Here is a 26,626-nt window from a genome sequence, read left to right on the forward strand (position 1 = left end):
CGATTGGCCCCTTTTCAGCCGTTGAGATTTAAACTTCACATTTGTTGCTTTGCCCGCGCGTTGCGCAGGCACGTTTTCATCTCCTTTTGCCGAGGATTGGCCAGTTTTTCTACGCGCTTGAATTCTGCACCGCTGATTGGTGAGTATTGCGCACGCCCTGTTTTTTCCTCTTTCTGGTCTGCAACCCGAGTCCCAAGAACAGCCTGGTGAGGTTCTCGGGTAAGGAAGATGTGGTGTTAAGGGAGAGCAGATAATGAAAGACTGGGGAAATAGGGCACGGGGTAATATGAAGCGGTGTTAGGCAGCATAGGACAGGCAGGGATGTCTAATGGGTATATCCCTGGTGTACGATGTGGAAGAACAATAAGTCTGATAGATCAGCAGAATTTGGGCAAATCGCTTAAGCTTTCTTAGCTTCATTTTCCTCATATGTAAATTGAGCTGTATTATGCGCTCCTTGAAAATGGTATTTGGAGAACTAGATCAGATATGATATATTCAAATAGCCTAATAGAACTTGGCACACAGTAAGCAGGCAATAAATGTTAATGTTCTTCCATTCTGGAGCCAGGAAACCCGCGCGCCCTTTCCAGGCCACTGTTCTGGCCTTAGGTGAGACAAGAAGCATTGCCCATAAAAACAAATAATAATGCAAACATAAGGCATTAACATTGCCACTTTACAGTTCTTTACAGACTTTAATACCCCTTGGCTCATTAGGTCCTCAGAGCAACGATATAAAGTAATCAGAAACTAGTTACCCCCTTTTACAGATGAAGCCTATGGCATGACCAAGTGGCAGTGTCATGAGTAAAATTAGATTCTACTCCAGGGTTGATCTCATATGTTCTAAGATAATGTTATCAGCTTGATGTAAGACTAAAAAGCATTATATATATTAGAGGAGGGAAATAATAGAACCAGAAGAAAAGACAGGCCTTAGATACAGGTGTTGACCTATTTTCTGTTTGATTTCCAGCCCTGTGAGCCAGTGGGAGAAGGATGTCTTCCCAACTGTATGAGTTCCATCTGCCCTTAGCCCCAGAAGAATTGTTGAAAAGTGGAGGGGTGAATCAGTATGTTGTGCAAGAAGTACTGTCCATCAGAAATCTTCCATCGCAGCTTAAAGGTAAGACTCCATACCTGCCACTGTGCTGAGCCCTTCAAAACAACCATCTCACATGTCATTCTATTGTCTGTTCCACTGCCCCGCTAAGTTCCATGAGGGCAAGGGACATGTCTTTTGTGTTCCCTGATGTTGTCTCCCTAGGTTGCATAGTAGGATGCATTATGGGAGGAGTGCGCTCACTGACCACCTTATCTCTACTATTCAGTGAACAGTCTTAGTGTACATAGGGAAAAGTTATTTATTAACTCTTACCATATGCCGAAATAAAGTCCTGGTGGATTTAAGAGTTACAGAAGACAGCTTTCTCCAAGTGCCTGGGACTTTCCTGATTTGTTTCAAATAACACTTTTTTTAGTCTAGAATTCTTGTTTCTAAGAGTGTGCAATAATGGAAAAAAAACATAATATATATGTACAGCTTTGACACTGTAAAGTGTGTACAATGCAGTTACCCATTAAAACCTATAGATGGACAAGGACAATTTATGCATTATTAATATTAAGCAAGACCCCAAATGTCACTGTACTTATTGGAAGTGGTCTTATATTGGTTACATTGCTTTGGAGAAGTACACGAAGACTCTGAAGCCAAGCTCCCTGGATTTGGATCCTGGCTCTACCACTCTGACCTTGAACAAGTTACTTAGTCTCTCAGTGCTTCAGTTTCCTCATATGTAAAGATAAGAATAATAACCAATCTTCTACAACAAAAAGGGTCAGTTAACACAGCAGCTTGATCATCTAACTCCAGCTTATCTCTTCTTAGCTTTCCCATCATGGTCACCAGATGGCAACCTCTTGCTCTCCAGAAGTAGAAAGGGGATTTTCTATCTTGTATTTTTTCTTCTTTTTCTTTAAAAATTTTACCAGAAGCTTCTCGACAGATTTAGCCATAATTGAATCATGTGCTATCTCCCTAACTAGTTACTAGTAAGGGAAATGGAATTACCCAGATTAGCTAAATTGATTAAAATTTGTGTCTAGGAGCCTCCTAAACCTGGACATATAACCATTTGGTAAACAAGGAATAAGGTCAAGTGTGGAGGTCAACTGATGGTAGCCAACCAACAGTGTCACAGGTGGACTGTTCTCTCCTTATTGTACAGGTTTATGCACCACCAATTGCACATGCCGCACCCTGGAGTGAACTGTTCTTCAGTTATTGCAATGCATTATTTTTTAAAATGGATGATCACTCTGTTTAAGAGTCTTTTTTTTTTTATAACAGTTGCTTTGCTTTTGGTGTTTCAAGTCCTACATACAAGTTCTATAAATATATAAGATCAAATAATTTAATTTGTTCAACAAGTATGTGCTGATGATATGCTATGTGCCAGACGTTGTTCTAGACCCTGGCAACACAACAGCAAACAAAACAGACAAGATGACAAAGTGTTCTCAAGGCTCTCAACAAGTAATAAATTTGGAGTTGTGTCAATGAGAAAAATAAAACAAGATAAAAAGGTACGGTGTACCAAGGTAGGGTCTGGCAATTTTTGTTGGATGATCAGAGAAAGCTTGCTGATATGTGACATTTCAGCAGAGACCTTAAAAATGAGGGAGTGACCTATGTAGATCTCAAGGAAGGACATTCCAAGCAGACAGAAAAGCCAGTGCCAAGGCCCGAAGGTGGAAAACTGCCAATATGGTTGGAGTGTGGAGTAAGCTAGGAAGAAAGTGGTCAGGTGGGAAGTAGTGCAGATTATTCCAGTCTTTTTCCTCAAAGTGTGGTCTTCAGGACCTGCAGCATTAGTATCAAAATTTAGGAGCCAATTAGAAATGCTGGATGAAGACACATCCCAGAACTGTGGAATCAGAAAGTTCATTTTTTAAGATCCCCAGATATCTCAGATACATATCAAGTTGGAGAAGCACTGGTCTAGAGTCTTGTAAGCCATGGTAAAGACTTTAGTTTCAATGTGAGTGAGTCTGAAAGCCATTGGTGTTGAGCCTGGTAGTGATGTGGTTTAATCTTTTAAAAGGATCACTGTCTACTCTGTTGAAGAGACTGTAAGAGGCTAATACAGTGATACCAGGTAGCTTGCCTGGGGTGATGGCAGTGGAGAGGATCATAAAAGGTTAAATTCTGAATGTATTTTGAAAGTTGAGCCAACAGGATTGTTGTTGGTTCAGATTGGATTTATAGGGCTAGAAAAAGAAGAATCTGGGATTACAGGGCTTTTTGACTTGAGCAAAGAAGGGGGTTGTCATTACTGAGTTGAGGATATGAGAGGAGCAGGTTTAGACTAGAGTTCAGGGGAGAGGTCCCAGCTAAAGATATTTGAGATGTAATATTCAGCATATATAGGGCATTTAAAACCATGAGATTGGAGTGAATGTAGATAGAGAAGAAAAGCAATTTGAAGTCGTAAAACCTGAGACAAGTCCAACATTTAAAGGCTGGAGAGATGAGAAAGATCCAGTAGAAGAAACTAAGGACCAGTCAGTCATTGGGACTGGAAGTGAATGAAGAAGTTAAAGTAGGAGAGTATTTGAAAAAGGAAAGGAGAAACCAATTGCAAATTAAGATTACTGGATTTAGCAATGTGACAACTGCTGGCAACCATGACACAAACTGTTTCAGGGGAGTGGTGGAATAGGCTTGCAAGGAAATGGGAGGAGAGATTAGAGATGGTGGTCTGTTTTGCTTTAAGGAGTATCAGAAATGGGTAATAAGTAGATTCAAGGGGGAATTTTTTTCTTCTGTTTTGTAAGATAAGCATATGTATATGAATGGGAATGGTTAGAGAGGGAAAGCTGGTGATGCAGAAGGAAGAGGAAATTGTTGGTGAAGCAGTATTCTTCAGTAAGTAGGTAAGAGTGTGTGATGTGGGGCACAGGAAGAGGAAATGGTTTTGTTAGAGCATGGACAAGTTATCTGCAGTAGCAGAGAGAAGTCAGTGTATGAGCACAGATGCAGGTAGTGCAGGTAAATACAGAACTTGGGGCAGCTGGAAGTTCTTTTTCTGTCCAGTTCTATTTTCTCAGTGAGATAAGAAGTGATGCCTTTAACTGAGGGTGACTTGGGGAAGAAGGTCTTGATGTAGTAAGCAGAGGAAAGGTGTGGAAAATTGCCTACAAGAAAGTAAATAGGCCTAGAAATTTGTAATGGGCTTACCAGGAAATACTACATCATAAATTTAAAGTGAAAATAGTAAGCATGGTCGTGTGTTTTTTCAAGCCGGTTTTAATTGTGTGGTTACATGAATGGAGTAAGCAGTCAGTTGGACTTAATCCAGATTTCCCAGGGATGTAAATGTGTTAGTGGGAAGAAATTAGAAATATCATAATGTATAACAATAGCAGAATGTTTGTTGATTCAGATACGTACATTCAGTGGAATGTTATGTGGTCATTAAAAATTGTTTGCAGACATTTTATAATTTTACTGCAATATTAAGTCTTAAAAAGCATAACAGGAGTGAATGCGAGATGACCTCAACAATGGAAATACTGTGCACAGAAAACAGAATGAAAAAAATTAGCCAAATATTAGCAGTACTTGTTTCTTTTCCATTTTTCTGTATTTTCCAGATTACAGATGGTGGTTTGTAAGAATGGTAAAGAGCATACATATACTGTACTGATTCACTTTATATGCTAAGCATTGCTCTTATTGGTTCACATGGGTTATCTCACTAAATCTTGACCAAAAATTTTGAAAAGCTCTTTGAGGCGTGATCTGTTACTATTCCCAATTTATTTACAGAAGAGGAAACTGAGACTTAGTAAGCTGAGCAGCTGGCCTAGTAAATGTTCAGGCCAAGTGTAAGCCTAAAGGAGCCTGACTTGAGAGGAGATCAGTGGGTAATGCTTCAGAGAAGTAAAGAGGGATATGGTCCAAGAGAATCGTTGGTTGTAATAAAATAAAATTTTAAAATTAGGTGATTGATAATCTTTGAGAACATCACTGTTGGGTTGGTAAATCTTAAAAACTAGATTGCAGAAAGATTAGGCAAAATTTAATAAGGATATAATAATAAGGTCAAATGAAAGGCATTGAGCTTTTTTCTTTGTTTTAAAGAAGGGAGACCTGAGCATGTTGGCAGGGCAAGAGCAGTACGCCCCCCAGAGGATAAAACCAAAGGTGGAAGACAGGAGATAAATCTTTGGGTTGGGGAGATGGGTTAGGTTAGCTTTAGAAAAGAAAATCTTTTCGCTTGTCTCAGGTGAAGAAATTTTATTTCATTTTTTAAATTTATTTTGGAATTGAAGGGTTTTTTTTTTTTTTTTAGCCCTCATCCGAGGACATGTTATTGATTTTAGAGGGGTGGGGAAGGGAAGGGGAGGGGAGAAAAGAAACATTGATTGGTTGCCTCTTACATGCACCCCAACTGGAGACCAAACCTATAACCTAGGTATGTGCCCAGACTGGGAATCGACCTTTCAGTCTACAGGATGCTTCAACCAATTGAGCCACACTGGTTGGGACTAGAGTTTGAGAAAATTATAAAGCATCTTGTTAAAATCGCAGAGAACCAGGTGTACAACACTGTATTGTATCAGGTCAACACCAAAAGTGATGATGGAGTACAAGGTTCAACCTTTATTTTCCAGGCAAACCAACCTGGTTTTGCAGAAGAATTTGTTGGAATTCTTTCCCTCACAGAAAGAGTTAGGTATACAACCTGGTTCAAAAATTGGCCCCAGCTCCCATACTTCCTTGCCACTCTTGCATGTTGTAAGACATACTTAGACTCTACTCCCCTCTATGCTGAAGTTTTTATGTATACAATCAGGGTGAAAAGAGCACTGAGTTTGAGAATCAAAAGATGCTAGATTTTCAAAATGTAATATAAGTAGTAACAAATAAACCTAAGTGTACTACAAATGTTTGGCATAATCACACTAAAGGAGTACAGAAGGAAAGAAGTAACCTAAGTAACTTTGAAAAGTATATTTTGACTATATACTATATACAAAAGAACTTTACGCAATTATTGCAAGCTAGGTAGTGAATTTATTTTTATAGGGGTGTGGGTTAGCAATCTGAAACTGATTTATGGGTATATTAGGATGAAGCAAATTCATAAATGAAATATGAACTCGTGTTTAATATAGAGAGAAAAATAGATACAGGTGTGTGTGTGTATTCATACATTTATATCCTACTTTTCTCTATTGAGAGGGCCTGAAAGCAATGATACTCCAATAGTAGTAAGCCTAACTAGTGCCTAGAACTTGATTTCTACACACCCTTCTCCCATAAAAGGAGCCAGGGCTCTGCTGAAAATGTTGGTGCCAGGACAGAGTCAGGGAAAGTAAAGATGAGCAGGAACATCTTGTGGTCCAAGAAAGTAAGATAATACAAGCGAAGGGGGTGTATTAGGACAGGCCAAGTTGAAGGAGCTCCCAGTGATCAAGTTCTTGGGATGATCTGAGCAACAAAATAAATAGCAATAGGAGTGGATTAAGACATAGAATAAAAGAAATATCCATGAATCCATTCTGATATAAAAAATAATTGAATACATAAATGAGGGGAACAGGACAGCTCATTCTCATAGTGGCATTCCCACTAGTAAGTGTACAAGGGAAGGTGGAGACAGGAAAGTCTCCATATAGTAAAGTACCACAGTAATAATTGTGGCAGGTAAGAATCACTAATAGATGCTTTAGATTCATGGGCAAAGGTGAGGACAAACAGGATATTAGCACAGTTTCAAAGTATTTCCCTGCAAGATACTTATTAATTGTGAAGTGTAAAATAGTGACTGTACAGAAGGAATGCCTGGCAAACGTTGCCAAGTAATCAAAGTGAACGTCACCAGTAATGAGACATTGACATCACATACTTCTTTATGTGACGCATCTGACGGACTCAACCTCCCTTCCTTGGTAATTTGCCAGAAATGCTATGATAACCTCAATCTAATCATTAGGAAATATCAGACAATCCCAAACTGAGGCATATTCTATACTGTAACGGGCTAGTAGTCCATTTCAAAAGTGTTAAGATCATGAAAGACAGAAAGATTGGTGGAGACCCAGGAGACACAACTGAATGCTTTGTGGTCCATTAGGCTGGATCGTGAACCAGAAAGGGGCACAGGTGGAACAACTGGCAGAATTCAAGTAAGGTCTGTACATTAGTTAATAGCATTGAATTAATTAATGTTAATTTTCTTGATGTAGAGTAGGTCTTTGTACTGTGTTATGTATGATGTTAACATTATCTGGGAGGAAAGTACAGGAACTCTGTACTGCTTTTGCCACTTCTGTAATTTCAAAATTAAAAAATAATAGATCCTGAGTTTGCCTTCACTACTGCTCTAAGTTGGACAAGTCATGTAACCACTCGGAGACTTATTTCTTTTCCCATAAAATAGGCATGAAACTGTCTGCCTTGCCTAACTCAGAGATACGATAAAACTCAAGTAAGGCTTTCATTGTAAAATAGGACAAAATGGAAGATGCTATGTAGGTTACACTGAAACCAGCTATTTCTTTTGTGATTCTACCCATAAAAGCAAATAACTCAATTTTCTGCCATGAATAGAATTTACCATAAAGGCTTTTCCCCTTTGTATTGATCAGTTTCTTTCTTTCATCTCTGTAGCATTTCAGGCTGCCTTCCGAGTTAAGGGGCCCTTGGCTATGCTGGAGCACTTTGATACTATCTACAGCATTCTACAGTAAGTAAAGTGCCCACTGGCACTTTAAAAAGAACTGGTGGCTATTGGACCTAACTTTGCACTTTAGCCCTGAAATTCCAAATTATAGTTCACCAATAAATGGTTCTGGGTGCTGATATCTCCACTGATGAGCATTTATACCAATTTGCCACCATATTCATTCAGTTGAGCAATTTCATGTGCATTTTTAGCCATTCGATTCTTCAAGTTGGATCTGGTCTGTTAGAATGGGCTCTGCAGGCTCCTGTCTCACCCCTGCACTTTCTTTCCCTCATAGTCACTTTCGAAGTATAGATCCTGGCCTCAAGGAAGATGCCCTGGAATTCTTGATAAAAGGTGTTTATGGGCTGGGGGGTAGGGAATGGAAGGTGTTTGTTGTTTGTTTACTACATTTTTTTCGGCCACATGATGATATCAAGGCTGTGGTGATTCAGTTGGTTTGGCTAAGCCCGGGGACCTTTGACCTATTAAGGTCTGTAATCTTGGTGGGCAATACAGAGTTGTGTGTGTTCACTGTAAGGGCAGACCAACATGAAATTCTTCCTGCTTTTGAACTACCTCTCTTTCATAGAGGTGATTCTGTCCAGTTGCCAGGAAGAAATTGTGGTAACTGGAGTGAGAGAGTAGGGACAGGGCATGTTCATGGAATCAGAGTCAGAGGTCCCAAAGGACTTAGCCTGTACTATGGCCACTGAGAGATGAAACACAGATCTTTGGTAATCTGATGGCTGCTAGTGCAGGGTGTTTTGAAGTCAGGGTATTTTGAGGAAAGTGAATGAAACCAACTCCAGATTCTGCCCTTTGCAGTGGTGTCCCGCCATGCTCAGGAGCTTCCAGCTATCCTGGATGATGCAGCTTCAAGTGTACCAGATAGATGCGCCCACCTAAATGCCCTCAAAATGAACTGCTATGCTCTGGTACGGCTCTTGGAATCCTTTGAGACCATGACCGGCCAGACAGGTCTCATGGACCTGGACCTTGCGGGGAAGGTAAGCGGGAGTGCCTGGCTCACTTAACATGGGGCCTGGAAGGGTGGGGAATTGATAGGAAAGAGGGGGATCCAATGATTCTGAGGGGATCCAATGATTCTTATTTAGAGTGTATGAGAAGTGCTCACAAGTATCACAACATACCCTTCCATGACAAGCAATTCTTTTATGTTTTGGAATTTGTCATACTTCTTTTGTATTACCTCCTACCTTGCCTCCACATTGAATAGTTTAGGCACTCAGACTAGCAGATCATAACTCGCTTTTTTTTTTTTTCCCCCTTATTTTTTCCTAAATGTATATGTGATCTTTTTTTAGGGTAAGAAAGCTCGGGCCAAGTCAGCCCATGGCTTTGAGTGGGAAGAGAATAGGCAACCAATCCTTCAGCTTTTAACACAGCTGCTCCAGTTGGACATTCGTCACCTGTGGAACCACTCAATAATTGAAGAGGAATTTGTCAGGTAGGCAGTTAAAATGACTACAGGTAATGTTGAGCTTTGAGGAATAAGGGCTTTCTTGCTAGATTTGCCTTTTATTATTATTTTTTAAAAGATTTTATATTATTTCCTTTTAGAAACAAGAAGGGAGGGAGAGGGAGAGAAACAGCAATGTGCAAGAGATACATCCATCTGTTGCTTCTCCCATACATACCCCTTCCTGGGGACCTGGCTCACAACCCAGGCATGTGCCCTGACTGGGAATCAAACCGATGACCTTTCAGTTTGCCGGCCAGCACGCAAACAAAATGAGCAGAAATCCAAAGACAAAGAAATCCCTGGGGCACTCCAGCATTAAGGTGAGGTGATGAGGGACCACACAAAGAAACTGAGAGGAAAGTTTGGCATTCTGCAAGCCAAACAAAGCATGTTTCAAAGAGAAAGGAGTGATCGATTATGTTAAATGGAACTGAAAAGTCAATTAAGATGAGAACTGAATTGACCAGTATATTTAACAATGAGCCCTGGCTGGTGTGGCTCAGTATTGCATGCCGGTCTGTGAACCAAAGCATCACCAGTTCGATGCCCAGTCAGGGCACATGCCTGGGTTGTGGGCCAGGTCCCCAGTGGAGGGTGCATGAGAGGCAACCATACATTAATATTTTTCTCTCCCTTTCTTTCTCCCTCCCTTTCTCTGAAAATAAATAACATCTTTTTTTTAAAAAATAAGACAATGAGAAGTCATTGGTGACTTTGTCCTATTTTTTATCATATACAGGGGTGGGGCAAAAGTAGGTTTACAGTTGTTAAGTAACACAAAAATAAACTCTGTTCTGTGTGCTCATGACTATAAACCTTCTTTTGCCCACCCCTGTATTCAGGTTCTGTACCAGGATCATAACTGGTTGAAAGTTGGTAACCTTAAAGGCCCAAGTACCTATCTGGGGTCAGCAAAGCAACTCGGTGTAGAAGGTGGTAGATAAAACGAAGAAAACTAGGACTATCACTTTGGGGGCAGTAGAAATAGAATGAATGAGGCAGCGCCTCAGTGTAACTGAGTCTGGACAACTGACTTCAGCATCTCACTTTCTTCCTTTCTCAGTTTGGTTACTGGTTGCTGTTACCGCCTTCTGGAGAACCCCACCATTAGTCACCAGAAGAACCGTCCCACCCGGGAAGCCATAACACACCTGCTCGGTGTAGCCTTGACACATTATAACCATATGCTCAGTAAGTCAGTCCTTCGCTTTGCCCCGACTTTTTCATTTTGCCCATAATGTCTCATGTTCAGAACTTCCACAGGTGCCACTGTGAAGATCATCCAGATGCTGCAGCACTTTGAACACCTAGCGCCTGTGCTGGTGGCAGCTGTGAGTCTGTGGGCAACTGACTATGGAATGAAGAGCATAGTGGGAGAGATTGTAAGGTAATTCTTCCACCTCTGAGTTTCTAATTCTCATTTCTCTCAGGGAGAGGATAAAGAAAGGTTGGAAATACAGTATATTCTCTGTGCAGCACTGGATTCCTTTAGTTATTAGATACCATTCTGACCTTCTCTTGCTGGGAACTGAATTATCCTGCTTGGCTGTGTTTTCTCCCTGCACAGAGAGATTGGACAGAAGTGTCCCTTGGAGCTGAGTCGGGACACTTCAGGGGCAAAGGGCTTTGCAGCCTTCTTGACAGAACTGGCAGAGCGTATCCCAGACATCCTGATGTCCAGCATGTGCATTTTAGTAGATCACCTTGATGGAGAGGTAGGTGGCACCCTGGGGGTTTCGGGTTTTTCTGGGGGTTGTAAGTCCATTGTTGAGAGGCTCTTTTTTAACAAGAAGGCAGCTTGCACCTGCAGGCAAGTTGTCTGGACTTGTCACTGTGGCAGTTCCTTCCTGTAGAGAAGAAGATGAAGTTTATTGAATAAAGAGCCTATTTCTTTCTCTCTTTTTTAAAAGATATTTATTTTTTTATTTTTTATTTTATTTTAAAGAGGAGGGGAGAGAGGGAAAGCAACATTAATCAGTCGCCTTTCTCACTCCACCAACTCGGGTCCCAGCCCATAACCCAGGCATGTGCCTCGACGAGGTATCAAACCAGCAACTTGCTGATTCACGGGCTGGCGCTCAATCCACTGAACCAGAAGAGCCTATTTCAGTGTCACATTGGTTTTATCCAGGTCTGGTAAGGGAGGTGACAGTTCCACAGCTTAAGTCCAGTGAGAGTGACTCCGCTGTGATTCTGAGTCCCACCCATTTCTTAGGATGAAGCCTCTTCCTACCGTCTGACTCACCTTGCTTCCTCTATACAATAAGCTTTCGGAAATCAACCTGTGTCATCTCTCAGTTCTCTTTTATCCCTGAACGCTAACCTGGCCATATCCCACACTGGTGCGGAGCACTCGTAGGTGAATATCGAGGACAAAGATAATCCACTCATTCATCTAATTCACTTTATTTAACCTCTTGTGCAAGGCCCCACTCTCTGGCTCTTGGTCTAGGAAAAACCCCAAACCCTCCTCACTAGAGCCTGTAATCGACTTGTTGGCACTGTAGAACTGATATCTGTTTCTCTGTGTTTCCTTTTCTGGCAGTAAAATAGGGGAGTGGGAGGGAAGAGGGTGTTTATTAGTATGGATCAAAGGTGTTGAGACCTCAGGTAAAAGGTAGTAATCAATGCTTTTCAAATGTATATTGGTGGAGAGGTATGATTTCACATTCAGCTACCACCATGATTACCTGCGTGAACCTTAGGGGCAAAATGGTTTTTGGCTCTTGTTTATTTTTGACTCTGCATTCTCCTCTGAGTAAAAGCCCCTCTGGGACTCAGCTTTTTTTCAATGACCTCAGGGGTGAACACCTAGGCAGTTGACCAGGGAAAGTATAGCTAAGACAGAAACCTTAACCAAAGGCCTTGCCCCTTCTTTGCGCCTGGATCAGCGTAAGAACTTAGGAAGGGGACAGTTAGTATTGGAGAGCAGAGGCTTGTACCATCTTCATCTCTCTCTCAGAGTTACATGATGCGCAATGCTGTGCTCGCAGCCATGGCAGAGATGGTGCTGCAGGTTCTGAATGGTGATCAGCTGGAGGAAGCAGCTCGAGACACCAGAGACCAGTTCTTGGACACCCTGCAGGCCCATGGCCACGATGTCAACTCCTTTGTGCGGAGCCGTGTTTTGCAACTCTTCACCCGCATCGTCCAGCAGAAGGTGAACAGCCTTCTACGTGATAGACATTGGTACCATTCTAAGTACAGACTGTAGAAAAGAGATATCCATTATCAAAAATATCAGCCCCAAAGAAGAAACAACCTAGAATTCAGGTTGTTACTACCAGTAATAATGGTCTTCAGCTTCCAAAGGACTAAACCGTGTCCTCACCACTACAGAGTACTCCTTAACTATTTTATGTCCCATAGAAAAAGTTTCTTTGGAATGAATGGGTAGATCATTTAGAGTTTACTTCAAGATCATCTTGAGGAGAAAGGATGATGTGGGATGTGAGCTGATTCTTCTGTCCTGTCCTACACAGGCTCTCCCCCTGACACGTTTCCAGGCAGTGGTGGCCTTAGCAGTGGGCCGTCTGGCAGACAAGTCGGTGCTGGTGTGTAAAAATGCTATCCAGCTGCTGGCCAGTTTTCTTGCCAACAATCCCTTTTCCTGCAAAGTAAGTAGACTTGGGCCATGTGGTGGGGGGAAGAATTAAATTGAAACAGGGATGGAGTAATGTGACTTAGTGACCCTGATACTCATTTTACCTTGATAGCTTAGTGATACTGACTTTGCTGGACTGCTGCAGAAGGAAACCCAGAAATTACAAGAGATGAGGGCTGAGAGGCAAAGTGCAGCTGCTTGTGAGTAGTGACTGTGTAGGAATCCCCACCCCAGACAGTCGTCTCCCTGCAGCAGAAACTCCAGTGAAAGAGTCTGAGACTTTCTCATTCAGCTGCAGTGCTGGACCCAGAGGAGGAGTGGGAAGCCATGCTGCCAGAGTTGAAGTCCACCTTGCAACAGCTACTAAAACTTCCCCCGGAAGAAGAGATTCCTGAGGAAATTGCTGCTACAGAGACCACTGAAGCGGTGAAGGGACGCATCCGTCGGTTGCTTGCCAAAGCTAATTACAAGTATGTGAAAAAAGGAGGTATTCTATAATGACCTGTTTAGGCTTAGAGTTCAACCTGTGCGAATCGACAGAGTATGCTGCCACCAGGTGACGGGAGATGTTTTCACTGTAGTAACGGTCTGAACACCAGGTTGATGCCGAAGGCACAGTCCACAATTAAGCATGCTTTTCTACTTTTACAAATTTTTTAAAGATTTTATTTATTTTTATTTTTGTATTTTATTTAATCTTTATTGTATTTTTTTACATTACTTTTTAGTCCCCTTACAATCCCCCTCCATCAGTAATCACCGCACTGTTTGTTATCCATGTCCATGATTCCTTTTATTTATTTTTAGAAAGAGGGGAAGAGAGGGAGAGAAACATCGATGTGTGGTTGCCTCTTGCACACCCCCAACTGGGACCTGGCCTGCAACCCTTCCCAGGCATGTGCCCTGACTGGGAATAGAACCGGCAACTTTCCAGTTTGTGGAATGATGCCCAACCCACTGAACCACACCAGTCAGGGCTACAAATGTTTAAAGAAATTATTAAAGCAACTAAATGTAAATAGTATAATATTAAAGATGACAAAAGTCCTCCTTTGAAGAAGAAAGCCCATTAATATAATTCTAGTTGTATAATCTTAAGTAAATTGCTTCATTATTCTGGGCCTCGGTTTCATTATTTGTAAAATAAAAAGTTGATTAGGCCCTGACCAGGTAGCTCGGTTGTTTTGAGCATTGTACTGATACGCCAGGGTTGTGGGTTTGATTCTCAATCAGCGCACATGCAGAATCAACCAATGAATGCATGAATGAGTGGAACAACAAAATCAATGAATGTCTGTCTCTCTCCCTCCTTCCCTCCCCCCTTTCCTCTCTCAGTAAACAAAAAAATTTTTAAGTTGATTAGATCATATGATTCATAATGGCTTTTAATTCTAAATTCCCTGAGTTAATACACAGTATCAATGCTACCTTAATCACCTAGTATGAATTCTGATCTTAGAGGTTTCTCCTAGTGTTTTTGTGACTCAAAAACTTTGGAGCAGCTTGGCCAAAAAATCCCTTAGAGCTCTCATCAGATACTCTTAAAACTCGGCCACAATTATTTGCTTAGAAAAGGCTAACTATGAACAGAATGTGGCTGGTTTGCTCTCCACTATGTCTTTGCATTGTCTCTCTTTGCTTTGCTAGAGCACAAAGAGAGACTAAGTTTTCTAACTGCTCCTCCTGCCAACAAGCATGCCAGTATTTTCTCCTATCAGTTAGAAAAAGGTTTCATCTCATGTTAAAGATATCACCTCATCCTTTAGAAATCCTCAGCAGTCCATGCCAGGGTAAGGAGTTAGTAACTGATATGTTTGCTAAAACTTTTTAAAATAACTTGAAGTAGTTTTTTCATTATTTTTTAATTGATTTTGAGAGAGAGAGAGAGAGAAACACTGATTTGTTGCTAGACTTATTATGCGTTCACTGGTTGCTTCCTGTATGTATGTGCCCTGACCGAGAATTGAACTCTCAAACTTGGTATATTGAAATGACGCTTTGATCAACTGAATTATCCAGCCAGGGCTTTAATAAGTTTTGGGGTTTTTAAAATTTTTTTTTGTTTTAAGCAGAAATTTACTTTTTTAAAAATTAGACAATACCTACTAATTCACATGGTATGGAATTTTAAATTTCAACAAGGACATGCTGTGCAAAGTGGCATCCGAACCTGTCCCCAGCCACTTGGCCACACGGGGAAACAATGTTCACAGTTTATTGAGTGTCCTTCTAGAGATAACATAGAGACATACAACCAAACATACGTTCTTCTTTTCCCCTCTTTGTACACAAGTGATAGAATTTTCTACCCACTGATCTACTGCCTTGCTATTTTCAGTCAACTGTGTATCTTAGTGTTTTTTGATATTTGTATGTAAGTAATATATACTGCCTCAGTATTTTTTATGGCTACATAGGGTCCCATTGTATGGCTGTACCATGAACTAATCAGTTATTCAAAGTTTAGTTTTTCCAGACTTTCACTTGGCAAAGTTTTTAAACAAATGTTTGGAATAGGGTTGTGATTTTTTAAATTTAAAAGCCTTATTTGAGAGTTCTGAAAACTGTAGTTAAGCCCTGTCACTTCAGAAGTAGGAAAGGTGCCTGAGCTCCACCCCTTGGCAGGTGCTTGAGCGGGAGAAGTGCACCTTTTCCTTGGCACCGGCGGTCTAGGTACTTGGTGGGGTTATCGGGTATCCTCCCTTAAGTCTACAGTGACACCCTGGTATGTCCGTTATCATTTTTTTAAAAGGCTGTGGTGACACTTCTCTGGGTGTTGAATTGGTGACAGGCTGATGTTCTTTTAGGCAAGCCATCATTCTCACTCGGGAAGCCCTGGGCCACTTCCAGCAGTCAGAACCCTTCAGTCAGACGGACCCGGACGAGGCGGAGGAGACCAGGTTCCTGAATCTCTTGGGAACTATCTTCAAAAGTAACTCCTTTTCCTTCTTGAGTCAACAAACACAACATTTCAACTAGTCCTTATGGACCATTTACTTTGTGCCAGAGCCTGGCCTGGCTGACAGAGCCTGGTGCTAACAGAGGCCAGAGGGGGAGGCCGTGCTGCTGTGCTGGAACGGACAGCCCACGGGCCTAAGACTGACAGTCGCAGAGTGTGAAAGGGTGTTTCCAAACCGCCGAGAATTTGAGGAATCTTTTTTGAGAAATGAGCCAGGATATTTTAGAATAGGTTCTAAATTTATATCTTTTTTTGTGGAAAAAAATATCCAGGGATGTTATGAGTGTTGGATTTCCCCGTCTTGAACACTCTCTAACTCCTAGGTCCAGGAGCTCCCACACAGGAGAAGAATCCCCAGGGGTCCGCAGAGAACGTGGGCCCAGGACGGATGGACCGCAAAGACCAGCCCAGTGTGCCACAGCCTGAGCAGTCTGGGGGAAAGGACGCGCTGGTGAAGCAAGAGATGCTGGTGCAGTATCTGCAGGACGCCTATAGCTTTTCACTGAAGATTACAGAGGCCATCGGCATCATCAGCAAGATGATGTATGAAAACACAACCACAGGTGTGGTGTGCCACCGTCCCTTTCTGTAAGGACTGGGTCTTAGGGTTAGAAAACCGGTCTTGTCCATATTGTGTTGATATCTAGCTGCTCCCTTAAAAGGAAGGAATCCTTTTTTCCGCTTGCTTTGTATAGTCCCGTGGAGCTCACCTGTTTCAATGTGTATAGTATCTCCTGGCAGGGCGTTATAGGAGGCAACAGGCTCAGGGAAAATGAGAAAGGCCTCCTCTGGCCTGTTGCTATGTCAACAAAGGTTCTGTGTTTGAGTTGGGAGGGGGCAGTTTTGCCAAGCAGACAGGTGACATTTGTGTCTGTCCTCTCAGTGGTACAGGAGGTGATTGAATTCTTTGTGATGGCATTCCAATTCGGGGTACCTCAGGCCCTGCTCGGGGTACGCCGCATGCTGCCTCTCATCTGGTCTAAGGAGCATGGTGTCAGGGAAGCTGTGCTTAATGCCTACCGCCAACTTTACCTCAACCCCAAAGGGGACTCGGCCAGGTATGTGGGGTACTTTTGTCTTTGCTGGCTTTTCTGAGGTCAGCTTCTCATAGGACGTTTCTAGTCTCCTGAAGGAACTGGGGGGCATCCTTCTAGAGGAGCTCTGAACCTGTAGGCAGTAGGTCCATAGGGGGCTCACGTGGAGCTGAACTTTCAGTAACACCCGCCCTAAGCAGTGTCTGACCCTGTGGGGTAGCTCTGGTCACCTGTTTGCCGGCCTCACCAAGTCAGTCCCTTGATGACTTCTGGTCTCTGCTCTTCCCACAGAGCCAAGGCCCATGCTTTGATTCAGAATCTCTCCTTGCTGCTAGTGGATGCCTCAGTTGGGACCATTCAGTGTCTTCAGGAAATTGTAAGTGTCTTCACTTTCTCTTTCTTTATTCATTCAACAAGTATTCATGATTACTCTGTGATCAGCAATTTACCCAGCCTCACAAGGCTAAGGTTATTTGTTTCCAAGTTTCCATCTAGTTGGTAGCCAAAAAAAACAAAACAACCACCGAACAATGTAAGAGATAGATGATTAAGTGCCAGAATAAGGGGCCCAGGTAATGGTTATAGCAGCAATAATAGTAACACTGTATATGCCAGGCACTATTCTTAGCTTTTTCGTCATATTAATGTGTTTAATCCTCACAACAACCCTATGCAGTAGATAATTCTATTATATATATTTTATCATGAGAAATCTGAGGCACAGAGAAGTTAAAGGAGTCGGCCAGTTACAGATAGTTAGTGGCAAAGTTTGAGATTCAAACTCAGGCAGGAGAGCTCCAGAAAACACACTCTTAACTTGTGTGTTATACTGGTGAGCACAGGGTGGGAAAGAGCAGTGCGAGGTGGAATGGGCAAAGAATGCTTCCTGAAGGTGGGCAGACTTAAGTTAGGTCTTGATGAGTAGGGTTTAGAGAATTCAAGAAAGGAGGGAAAGCATTTCAGACAGAACACCAAGAAATAGCACAGCCTATGTTACAAAATGAGGAAGATTCATGCCTGGCTCAAAATTGTTATTTGGAAAAGATAATAAACCTGGGAGTATTCTCCCAGATTTAGTTGGAACTAAAGTGTGAAGTCCCTGGGTACCTTTCAGAAGTCTAGGGCTTGAACCTTGTTATCGAGGGATGCCAGCATTTTAGGCAGATCTGCCCTGAATGAAGCGTTAGGATTATGGAGGCAAAGGTGGAGGTGGCGCTGACCACGAGCTCCCACCGGCGGGAACATGACTGCCAGCCACAGTTCCCTCCGGGCTGGGCAAGAGAAGAGCCTGGTGGTGGTGACTGACCACGGGATCCCATATTCTACCTTTCGGTCCAAGCCCCTATAGGAGAAAAAGGAGAGAGGTTTCTAACTGATGAGCCACGGTGTGGCATGAGAAAGTAGGTGTCTGGGAAACCGGTTCAGCAGTAGCGTACGAGTCAGTAGGAACAGGAAGGACCCTGGAGGCTGCTCTAGGTGTGGCGTGGCAAGGTGAGGCTGGACTCTGGGGGTGGGGGTGAAAGCTATAGAATTTCACTTCATGGAAGACAAGTGTTAAGGGAAGAAGGGGTAGGACTAAGTGACTGATTCATAAAAAAATAGGTGACAGTGAAATTTTAAGCACATGTGGCTAAGAGACCATTGGTTAAATGAAAAGGAAAGGGAGGCCGATGCCTTCCATTTCAGAACTGTTAGGTTTGTGGTAACCGCAAGAAAACACACCAGACAGCTCCAGAATGTAGTCAGAACTGTAGAGCCACATGGAGCTCAGCAAGGTCATTCCGGTGTGTCACCTTGGTGGGCGTACTTGCGAAAGCATGAGAGTAGAACCGCAGCAGAGATGGAGGTAGCTCCCCAAACCCTGCTTTACGTTTTAGGCCTCCTTCCTTTTCCATTCCTACTGCTGTTACCTACTTCAGGTTCTCAATAGTCTGTTGAGAGACGTGGGCCCAGGACAAGGACAGTTACCTTTTAGCCTGCTTTTCTTTTTTCTTCAGCTCTGTGAGTTTGTGCAGAAGGATGAATTGAAACCATCAGTGACCCAACTGCTTTGGGAGCGGGCAACTGAGAAGGTCCCCTGCACGCCTCTGGAGCGCTGTTCCTCCGTCATGCTTCTGGGGATGATGGCAGGGTGAGGCCCAAACCCAGACGGGCAGTAGGGTGAGAGGAAAGGAAGGTTGTGAGAAGGTTTCCTGTCCTTCAGTAATAGCAGTCAGACCCAGCCGAGCCTGTGTTTGAGTGGGCTACCTACATGGGAAATAAAACATGAAGTGCCAGGACCCCTGCCTAGAGAAAGAGTGGAATCAAGCTCTAGCCAGTGCGGCTCAGTTGGTTGCAGCAGCATCCCACAGACCAAAAGTTTGCAGGTTCGGTTCCCAGTCAGGGCACATGCCAGGGGTTTGGTCTGTCGGGGCACGTGTGAGAGGCAATGAATCAATGTTTCTCTCTCCCTCCCTGCTCCTCCCTCTGGGAAAAAACAATAAGCATGTCCTCGAGTAAGGGTAAAAATAAATAATGTAACCATTTTGAAAAAGAAGAAGAAATAGTGGAAGCAAGTGAGAGAGAGGGATTCCGAGGGACGTTGCTGTGGCAGAGCTCGTCTGTAGTGTCCCAAGGCTCCGGAAGCCCTGTGTTGGGTGTAGGCACCCACCAACCCCCTTGGTGGTGTCCCACACACAGAGTCCTGCCCGGGGTGAGCTTTAACTCCATGGCTTCCTTCCCCTAGGGGAAAACCAGAAATTGTGGGAAGCAACTTAGACACACTGGTGAGCATAGGGCTGGATGAAAAGTTTCCACAGGACTACAGGCTGGCCCAACAGGTGTGCCACGCCATTGCCAACCTCTCTGACCGGAGAAAGGTATGTGGGATGGTTACATCGAAACTAAGGGGAGTAGGGGTCCTTTTATCCACCCTCCACATACCCACACGCTGTCTCTCCCGTTCTTGACAGCCTTCTCTGGGCAAACGTCACCCTCCCTTCCGGCTGCCTCAGGGACACAGGCTGTTTGAGCGACTACAGGAGATGGTCACAAAAGGTGAGCTATCGGGAAGGGCCTCGGGCAGGGCTGAGTCCTTTGTCTGCGGTGGGCAACTTCTCTCTTGTCCTGCGCAGGCTTTGTCCACCCAGACCCCCTCTGGATCCCCTTCAAAGAGGTGGCCGTGACCCTCATTTACCAACTGGCAGAGGGCCCCGAGGTGATCTGTGCCCAGATGTTGCAGGGATGTGCGAAGCAGGCCCTAGAGAAGATAGTGGAGAAGAGCAACCCCCAGGGTGACCCAAGTACGTGGGCGAGAGGGTCGAGGGGCCCAGTGGGCAGCAGCCAGACCACAAGCTACTGCCACCACCACTTCCGGCAACATCCCTAGCGCCCTCACCCCACACTGTCACGTTTTTGTCACTGAGGTCGGCCAGTCACCACCGCCATTCCCCCAGCCCTGTCTCTGGCTTCTTCACTAGTTCGTGTGGTACGTGAGCAAGGAGAAGATCAGCGGAAACAGGATGCAGGTCCTGTGAGACTCACCTGTGTCTTTTCCTCCCTGTCTTTCCTCTCCCCTCCAGAGGAGACCCCCGTGCTCTCCACTTTCCTGCTGATGAACCTGCTGTCCCTGGCTGGGGATGTGGCTCTGCAGCAGCTGGTGCATCTGGAACAGGCCGTGAGTGGAGAGCTTTGTCGGCGCCGCGTTCTTCGGGAAGAGCAGGAGAATAAAACTAAGGAGCCCAAGGAGAAGGTGAATGGGGTGCTGGGCACTGCGGTTCACGTCCCAAGCGTGTCCCATAGCTATTTCCAGTCATTCATATTTCCTTCTGGGGATCTGTGCTTCTTCTCTACTATTAAATGACACAAAGACAACACTGCCTCCTTGCTGCTTCTGCTCTGGGAAAGATTAGCGAGAGCAAAGATGGAACAGTCTGTCCATGATCACCCAAGAAGGAAAGTTTTAGGTAAATACAGAGCTTTTAGTTAAAGACCTCGGCATAAAATAGAGGCTCTGCCTGAGGCGGTGTTTGTTAGGACATGCACTCACCCATCAGCTTTTGTGACTGGGCCTGCCCCCTGACGGGGCCTGGTGCTCACTCCACCGGAGGTGGGGATGGCTTGCAGATTTGTGAGATGCAGAGCCTAACAGCAGTGGGATAAAGCTCCACCTTCTCTATGACCTTGAACCATTGTCTGGCATGATCGATCTACCATATATAGAGTATTTACTTCTATGAGGATGAGTTAAGAGTTGTAGGACTATGCTTTGCAGCTTAAAAACAACTATATGACCTAGTTCTCTTCCTCTTTAATTCAGGAGTCCTTTCTTTCTATAGACACATTTGACAATTCTATGAATGGTTTTGCAGAATTTGCCTTTCCCCAGATCCATTCATTTAAAGTGAAGGATAGGCTGGAATCAGAACTGTTGTCTCTGATCACTCATGATCTCTGGCTGCCTTCCCATTAGAACGCCAGCACTGAGGCCACCATGGAGGAGGAGATGGGGCTGGTCGGGGCCACGGCTGACGACACAGAGGCAGAACTAATCCGCGGCATCTGTGAGGTGGAACTGTTAGGTGGTAAGAAGAATTGCTCAGTGACCTTCTCCCCAGCTGAGGTGTAACCTGTCGCAAACTAGAATTGTTCTTCCAACAGGTGAACAGATACTCGCTGCCTTTGTTCCCCTGCTGCTTAAAGTCTGCAACAACCCTGGCCTCTACAGCAACCCGGAGCTGTGTGCCGCTGCGGCGCTTACCCTTGGCAAGTTCTGCATGATCAGGTAGGCCCTGGGGTCGGTACCGCCTTCTCAAGGAGGAAGGAGATGGTGTGATTTCCCTGACGATCCTCTCCTTGCCCTTAGTGCCACTTTCTGTGACTCTCAGCTTCGTCTTCTGTTCACCATGCTAGAGAAGTCCTCTCTCCCCATTCTCCGGTCTAACATCATGATAGTTATTGGGGATCTGGCCATCCGCTTCCCCAACCTGGTGGACCCCTGGACACCTCATCTCTATGCTCGGTAAGAGATCCTTCACAACCCTTTAGCAGTCCCTGCCAGCTCAGGGAGGGACTCATTAAGTCACTATGAGAATTACTGCAGCTGTATTTTCCCAGTCTTTAGGATTACCTTTCAACATCTGCTTAGTACTTGACCTGTACAGGTCCTGGCTAGGTATGACCCCAAAGCTATTGCCAAACTGCGTAAAACTTTGGATGAAGCGTGGTCTCTGTACTCCATCCCAGCTTCCAACTCTAGACAGCTTCCTAACTGCTTCTGGAATGGCATATAAGAAGGGGTGCTAGTTCTTGCCGAGGGTCGTTCCTGCCAGTGTCAGGGTACAGCCCATGGCCTCGGTCCCAATGACTTGAGATTTTATTCCTAGCCTTCGGGACCCAGCTCAGCAAGTGCGGAAAACAGCAGGGCTAGTGATGACCCACCTAATCCTAAAGGACATGGTGAAGGTGAAAGGCCAGGTCAGCGAGATGGCCGTGCTGCTCATTGACCCCGTGCCTCAGATCGCTGCCCTGGCCAAGACCTTCTTCAATGAGCTTTCCCACAAGGTGAGAGGCAGAGAGGCAGCTTAGGGTTTGCTGCCAAGGGAGCGTGTGGGTCACCCCGTGTCTTTAACATAATTCTGTCTTACAGGGCAATGCCATCTATAACCTCCTTCCAGACATCATCAGCCGCCTGTCAGACCCCGAGGGAGGGGTGGAGGAACAGCCTTTTCACATCATCATGAAGTATGGCTCCCTGGGCCTTGGGGCATATTTCTCACCTGGCAGAGGCTCAGCAATCAGGCAGACCTGTACAGACACGCACCGCTCACCAGGGACACTATCTGAGACATGCGTTGTTAGGCAACCTCATCGCAGTGCGAACACCACAGGGCGCACTTACACAAACCCAGGTGGCTCGGGCCGCTGCACACCTAGGCCGTGCGGGACAGCCCACTGCTCCCTGGCCGCAGCCTGTACAGCATGTTGCCGAGCAGAACCACAGCAGGGGCCATCAGACACAGGTGAAAAGGGCGCAGTCAAGACACGTGGTACCCACGAGAGGGTGAGGCTGCTGCCAGGGCAACACTGCACACTGTTGTACAGCAAACTTTTTTTTAGTAAATGCAAAGTATACACTTTAAAATAATGGTAAAAAGTATAATACACTCAATACATAAACCAGTAAGTTTATTATCATTATCAAGTAATATGCACTGAACACAATTATATGGGCTGTACTGTATACGAGTGGCAGCAGTGGGTTGTCTTACACTAGTGCCACTACATGCGCGTGCGCACACACACATATACACACGCACGCACACAAATAATGGGCTTCGACATTAAGAACAGCTGTGACTTCACTGGGTGGCAGGAAGTTTTCAGCTCCATTATAATCATTTGGGACCACCACCATACATGCAGTCCATCGAAAGGTCACAACTGTACTGAAATTCTAACTGCTGCTTTTTAAAGATTTTATTTATTTACTTTTAGAGAGAAGGGGAGAAAGAGAGGGAGAGAAACATCGATCTGTTGCCTCTCACTCACCCACAACTGGAGACCTGGCCCACAACCCAGACATGTGCCCTGACTGGAAATCGAACTAGCCACCTTTTGGCTTTGCTACTTTTTACCTGTATGGCCTTCAGCAATAACTGAACCTCTCTCTGCTTTTTTCTCCTGTATGAAATGAAGCAAGCCCTAGCTGATGTGGCTCAGTGGATTGAGTGCCAGCCTGAAAACCGAAAGGTCACCGGTTCAAGTCCCAGTCAGGGCACACGCCTGGGTTGTTGTGTGGGTCCCCAATTGCAGGTGTTCGAGAGGCAACCGATCAATGTATCACATGCCAGTGTTTTTCTCCCTCTCTCTCCGCCTTCTCCTCTCTCTAAAAATAAATAAATCTTTTTTTTTAATTAAAAATAGAATAAGATGAGGCCAATAACGTGTACCCCTTAGTTCTTGAGAAGATCCAATTTGGTAAAAGTTCCTGACATGGTGGTAGGCACATAGTATTCCCTAGATGGCAGCTGCTGTTGTTACAAATTCCCATTCACAGTGAAAAGACCGCAGAGAACGGGTGGGCCCTTCTCTGCAGTATGGGAGACAGAGGAAAAGCGAGGCAGTTGTGGGCCGTGGCACAGATGCTTCTACTAAGTCAAGAGATTGGCAGAAGGCTAGTGCTAGGGGCGGTTCAGGGGCTGGTGTGGTGGGTTTGGAGCTGCCCCGAGCCGTGGCGTGTCTGCACCCCACCTCCCTGCAGGCAGCTGCTCTCCTACATCACCAAGGACAAGCAGACTGAGAGCCTGGTGGAGAAGCTGTGCCAGCGGTTCCGCACAGCCCGGTATGCTGCCTCCCTTGAGTGTTCCTTGTGCTGAGAGGGGCCTGGAGGGGAAAGAGCATCCTGGGGCCGGGGGACCCTGGGGGAAAATGGGCATTGACCTCTTCTGTCCCTTGCCACTCCTCACAAAGCCTTTCCCGTCCGCAGAACCGAGCGGCAGCACCGGGACCTGGCCTACTGTATGTCACAGCTGCCCCTGACAGAGCGAGGCCTCCGTAAGATGCTGGACAACTTTGAATGCTTTGGAGATAAACTGTCCGATGAGTCCATCTTTGATGCTTTTTTGTCGATCGTGGGCAAGCTGCGGCGGGGAGCCAAGCCCGAGGGCAAGGTGAGCAGCTCCTGCTGGGTGCCACACCACTTAGCGCAGTCTGCAGGGTTCTGAGGCTCTGCACCTGCCTTCCCCATCACCCGCCTTCCCCATCCCCCGCCTAACAGCAGCCACGGAGCCAGAGGGACCTAAGACCAGACCTTTCTGTCTGCCATTCCTGTTTCTTCCTGTCTCACTCTTTTTAAATAGACTTTATTTTTTAGAGCAGCTTTAGGTTCAAGGCAAAACTGAGTGGAAGGTATAGAGTTGGCCCCCTGTGCCCCCACACACGCATGGCCTCCCCATTATCAGCGTCCCCACCAAGGTGACACACTGTTACCACCGATGAGCCTCCGTGGGCACATCACTGTCACCCAAAGTCCGTAGTTGACATGAGGGTCACCTGCTGCTGTACGTTCTGTGGGGTTGGACAGATGTACATGACCTGTGCCCACCGTTACAGTACCGTACATAGTGGTCTCACTGCCCTAACATTCTGTGCTCCCCAGTCACCCCTTTCTCCCCGCAAACCCTGGCAGCGGCCACTGGTCCTTTTATTGTTTCCCCAGTGTTGCCTTTTCCTGAGTGTCATATAGTTGGAGTCACAGAGCATACACCCTCCCAGACCGGCTTCCTGTGCTTAGTGACGTGCGGCTTAAGCTTCACCATGTCTCTTCATGGCCTGTGTTCTTTTTATTCATAGAAATAACTGTATTTCCAAGCCTCGTCTTGATCTCTTTCCCCCCAGGCTCTCATAGATGAATTTGAGCAGAAGCTTCGGGCCTGCCACACAAGAGGGCTGGATGCAATAGAGGAACTTGAGCTTGGCCAAGGAGATAGCCTGAAAACGCCATCAGCCAGGAAACAGTCCTCTGGTACGCGAGGCAGCCCCACGGGCGGGCCGACCAGACAAGCTCTCCTTTCAGAAACAGGTTCTTTTCTTCCTTTTGGACTCACATCCTCTGCCATTTCTAGTCTCTAGGCACCAGCACGTGGCTTCTGCAGCTTCGGACAGTGACTTTGTCACACCGGAGCCCCGCCGCACTGCCCGCCGGCATCCAAGCACCCAGCGGCATCCAAGCACCCAGCGGCTGGTTAAGAAAAAGAAACCCCAGATTGTCTTCTCCAGTGATGAATCCAGTGAGGAAGGTACGGCCGGCCCAGAAGGGAGGCAGCCTGGGGGTGGGGCTGGGGGCTGGTTTTGATGGGCTCCTGCTGTGTCGATTCTCTCCACCAGCTCCCGCGCCCCGGCCATCTTCCTCCCTGTACAGTTTGGGCTTTATTTCTGCCGTGTGGTCTGGGCCTGTCCCATTTGTTTTCTGAGATCTATTGTTCACCATCCTTGTGACTCAGCTTTTTCTCACTCCAATGCTTTACAGAGCTTTCAGCAGAGATGACGGAGGATGAGACACCAAAGAAAATCACTCCCATCCGCCGAGCATCGACGCGCAGGCACAGGTCCTAGGAGTTCGGCTTGCCTGTTCCCGACCCTGCTGTGCAGGGCATCTTGTGGGGTGACCTTGAATTCCACGCCCCTTGTAAAATACTTGTTTGCCTGTCTCCTTGGGTTTTTAATATACAAATCATCTGTACAATGGAAGACATTTCTTTTTAACCAAACTAACGGAACTGAATTGAGCTTTTACTAGACTGTTTGCAAGTCCTTGTTTTTTTGTATTGTTGATACTATCGCAGATGTCCCAATTTTCTCCTTGTTTTCTAATGAATAAATGTTTTATCTACTTTTAGACGTCTTACCTAAGCTTGTCTTTGTTCCACCTTTCATGTTAGCCCGGATGCAGGTGGCAGATTAATCCAGAAAGAGAGGATGAGCCTGTAAGTACCGGGCCGTCTCAAGATCTGATAACTGCACGTGACAAGATCGCTCCACTGTGGAGAATTATGCAGTGTCTAGTCTCCAAATCTGTGCTTCTTTACCTGCAGGCAATTTTGCCCTCTAGTGGGCATCTGGCAATGTGTGGAGACCTTTTTTGTTATCACAACCTAGAGGGGAGAGATGCTACCAGCATCTACTTACTGGGCAGAGGCAGAGAGGTTGCTAAATAATCTACAATGTACAGGACAGACCTCACAACTTTATTATTCAACCCCAAATGCCAAGCAGTATGAGCTTGAAAAACCCCCACTCTAGACCAAAGGCTGGTTTCCACTG

The 26,626-nt window shown here is 45.2% G+C and overlaps 1 protein-coding gene, 1 long non-coding RNA gene and 1 other non-coding gene across 7 annotated transcripts in view; 2 read left to right on the forward strand and 1 right to left on the reverse strand.

Annotated features, from left to right (window-relative positions):
• On the forward strand, positions 1 to 26,201 carry NCAPD2 (non-SMC condensin I complex subunit D2). 3 transcript variants are annotated; one of them, XM_045826595.1, is made up of 32 exons: positions 1 to 139; positions 980 to 1,129; positions 7,688 to 7,763; positions 8,041 to 8,099; positions 8,571 to 8,752; positions 9,071 to 9,213; positions 10,292 to 10,419; positions 10,492 to 10,615; positions 10,796 to 10,943; positions 12,191 to 12,388; positions 12,711 to 12,845; positions 12,945 to 13,032; positions 13,125 to 13,302; positions 15,640 to 15,764; positions 16,115 to 16,354; positions 16,675 to 16,849; positions 17,117 to 17,201; positions 18,823 to 18,956; positions 19,551 to 19,683; positions 19,777 to 19,861; positions 19,939 to 20,106; positions 20,386 to 20,555; positions 21,276 to 21,387; positions 21,464 to 21,587; positions 21,669 to 21,824; positions 22,189 to 22,366; positions 22,452 to 22,546; positions 24,066 to 24,146; positions 24,291 to 24,474; positions 25,202 to 25,328; positions 25,429 to 25,602; positions 25,833 to 26,201. In XM_045826595.1, the coding sequence occupies exons 2-32, from the start codon at positions 1,003 to 1,005 to the stop codon at positions 25,916 to 25,918; spliced, it is 4,218 nt and encodes a 1,405-aa protein (XP_045682551.1). In that variant the 5' UTR covers positions 1 to 139; positions 980 to 1,002; the 3' UTR covers positions 25,919 to 26,201. The 3 variants fall into 3 exon arrangements, 2 of the variants coding, with proteins under 2 accessions (XP_045682551.1, XP_045682552.1); XM_045826596.1 differs by lacking the exon at positions 1 to 139 and adding an exon at positions 173 to 219; XR_006784289.1 differs by lacking the exons at positions 22,189 to 22,366; positions 25,202 to 25,328; positions 25,429 to 25,602; positions 25,833 to 26,201 and having other exon boundaries at positions 24,291 to 24,348.
• Positions 8,164 to 8,493, forward strand: LOC123810766. The gene has a single exon (XR_006784318.1). It is a non-coding gene; the product is annotated as a small nucleolar RNA U85 (small nucleolar RNA).
• Positions 10,948 to 26,626, reverse strand: part of LOC123810688 — a 17,389-nt gene continuing 1,710 nt past the window's right edge. For 2 of the 3 annotated variants that reach the window (XR_006784292.1, XR_006784290.1), the window contains exons 2-4: positions 20,348 to 20,468; positions 18,794 to 18,939; positions 18,014 to 18,167 (exon numbers count right to left, since the gene is read on the reverse strand). This is a non-coding gene — a long non-coding RNA (uncharacterized LOC123810688). Of the gene's footprint in view, positions 11,076 to 18,013; positions 18,168 to 18,793; positions 18,940 to 20,347; positions 20,469 to 26,626 lie in introns of those variants that run through there. The other variant, XR_006784291.1, reaches the window with a different exon arrangement.

Source organism: Phyllostomus hastatus, unplaced genomic scaffold (genome assembly GCF_019186645.2).
Source record: "Phyllostomus hastatus isolate PE091 unplaced genomic scaffold, TTU_PhHast_1.1 phas_scaffold_755, whole genome shotgun sequence".
Classification (NCBI taxonomy): domain Eukaryota; kingdom Metazoa; phylum Chordata; class Mammalia; order Chiroptera; family Phyllostomidae; genus Phyllostomus; species Phyllostomus hastatus.

Excerpts from the sequence above, each read along its gene's own strand:
- NCAPD2 (XM_045826595.1), top strand. The coding sequence starts at position 1,003 with ATGTCTTCCCAACTGTATGAGTTCCATCTGCCCTTAGCCCCAGAAGAA. Across the intron at positions 16,850-17,116 it reads CCCAAAGGGGACTCGGCCAG|AGCCAAGGCCCATGCTTTGA; the intron begins GTATGTGGGGTA and ends CTCTTCCCACAG. Across the intron at positions 19,862-19,938 it reads ACAGGAGATGGTCACAAAAG|GCTTTGTCCACCCAGACCCC; the intron begins GTGAGCTATCGG and ends TGTCCTGCGCAG.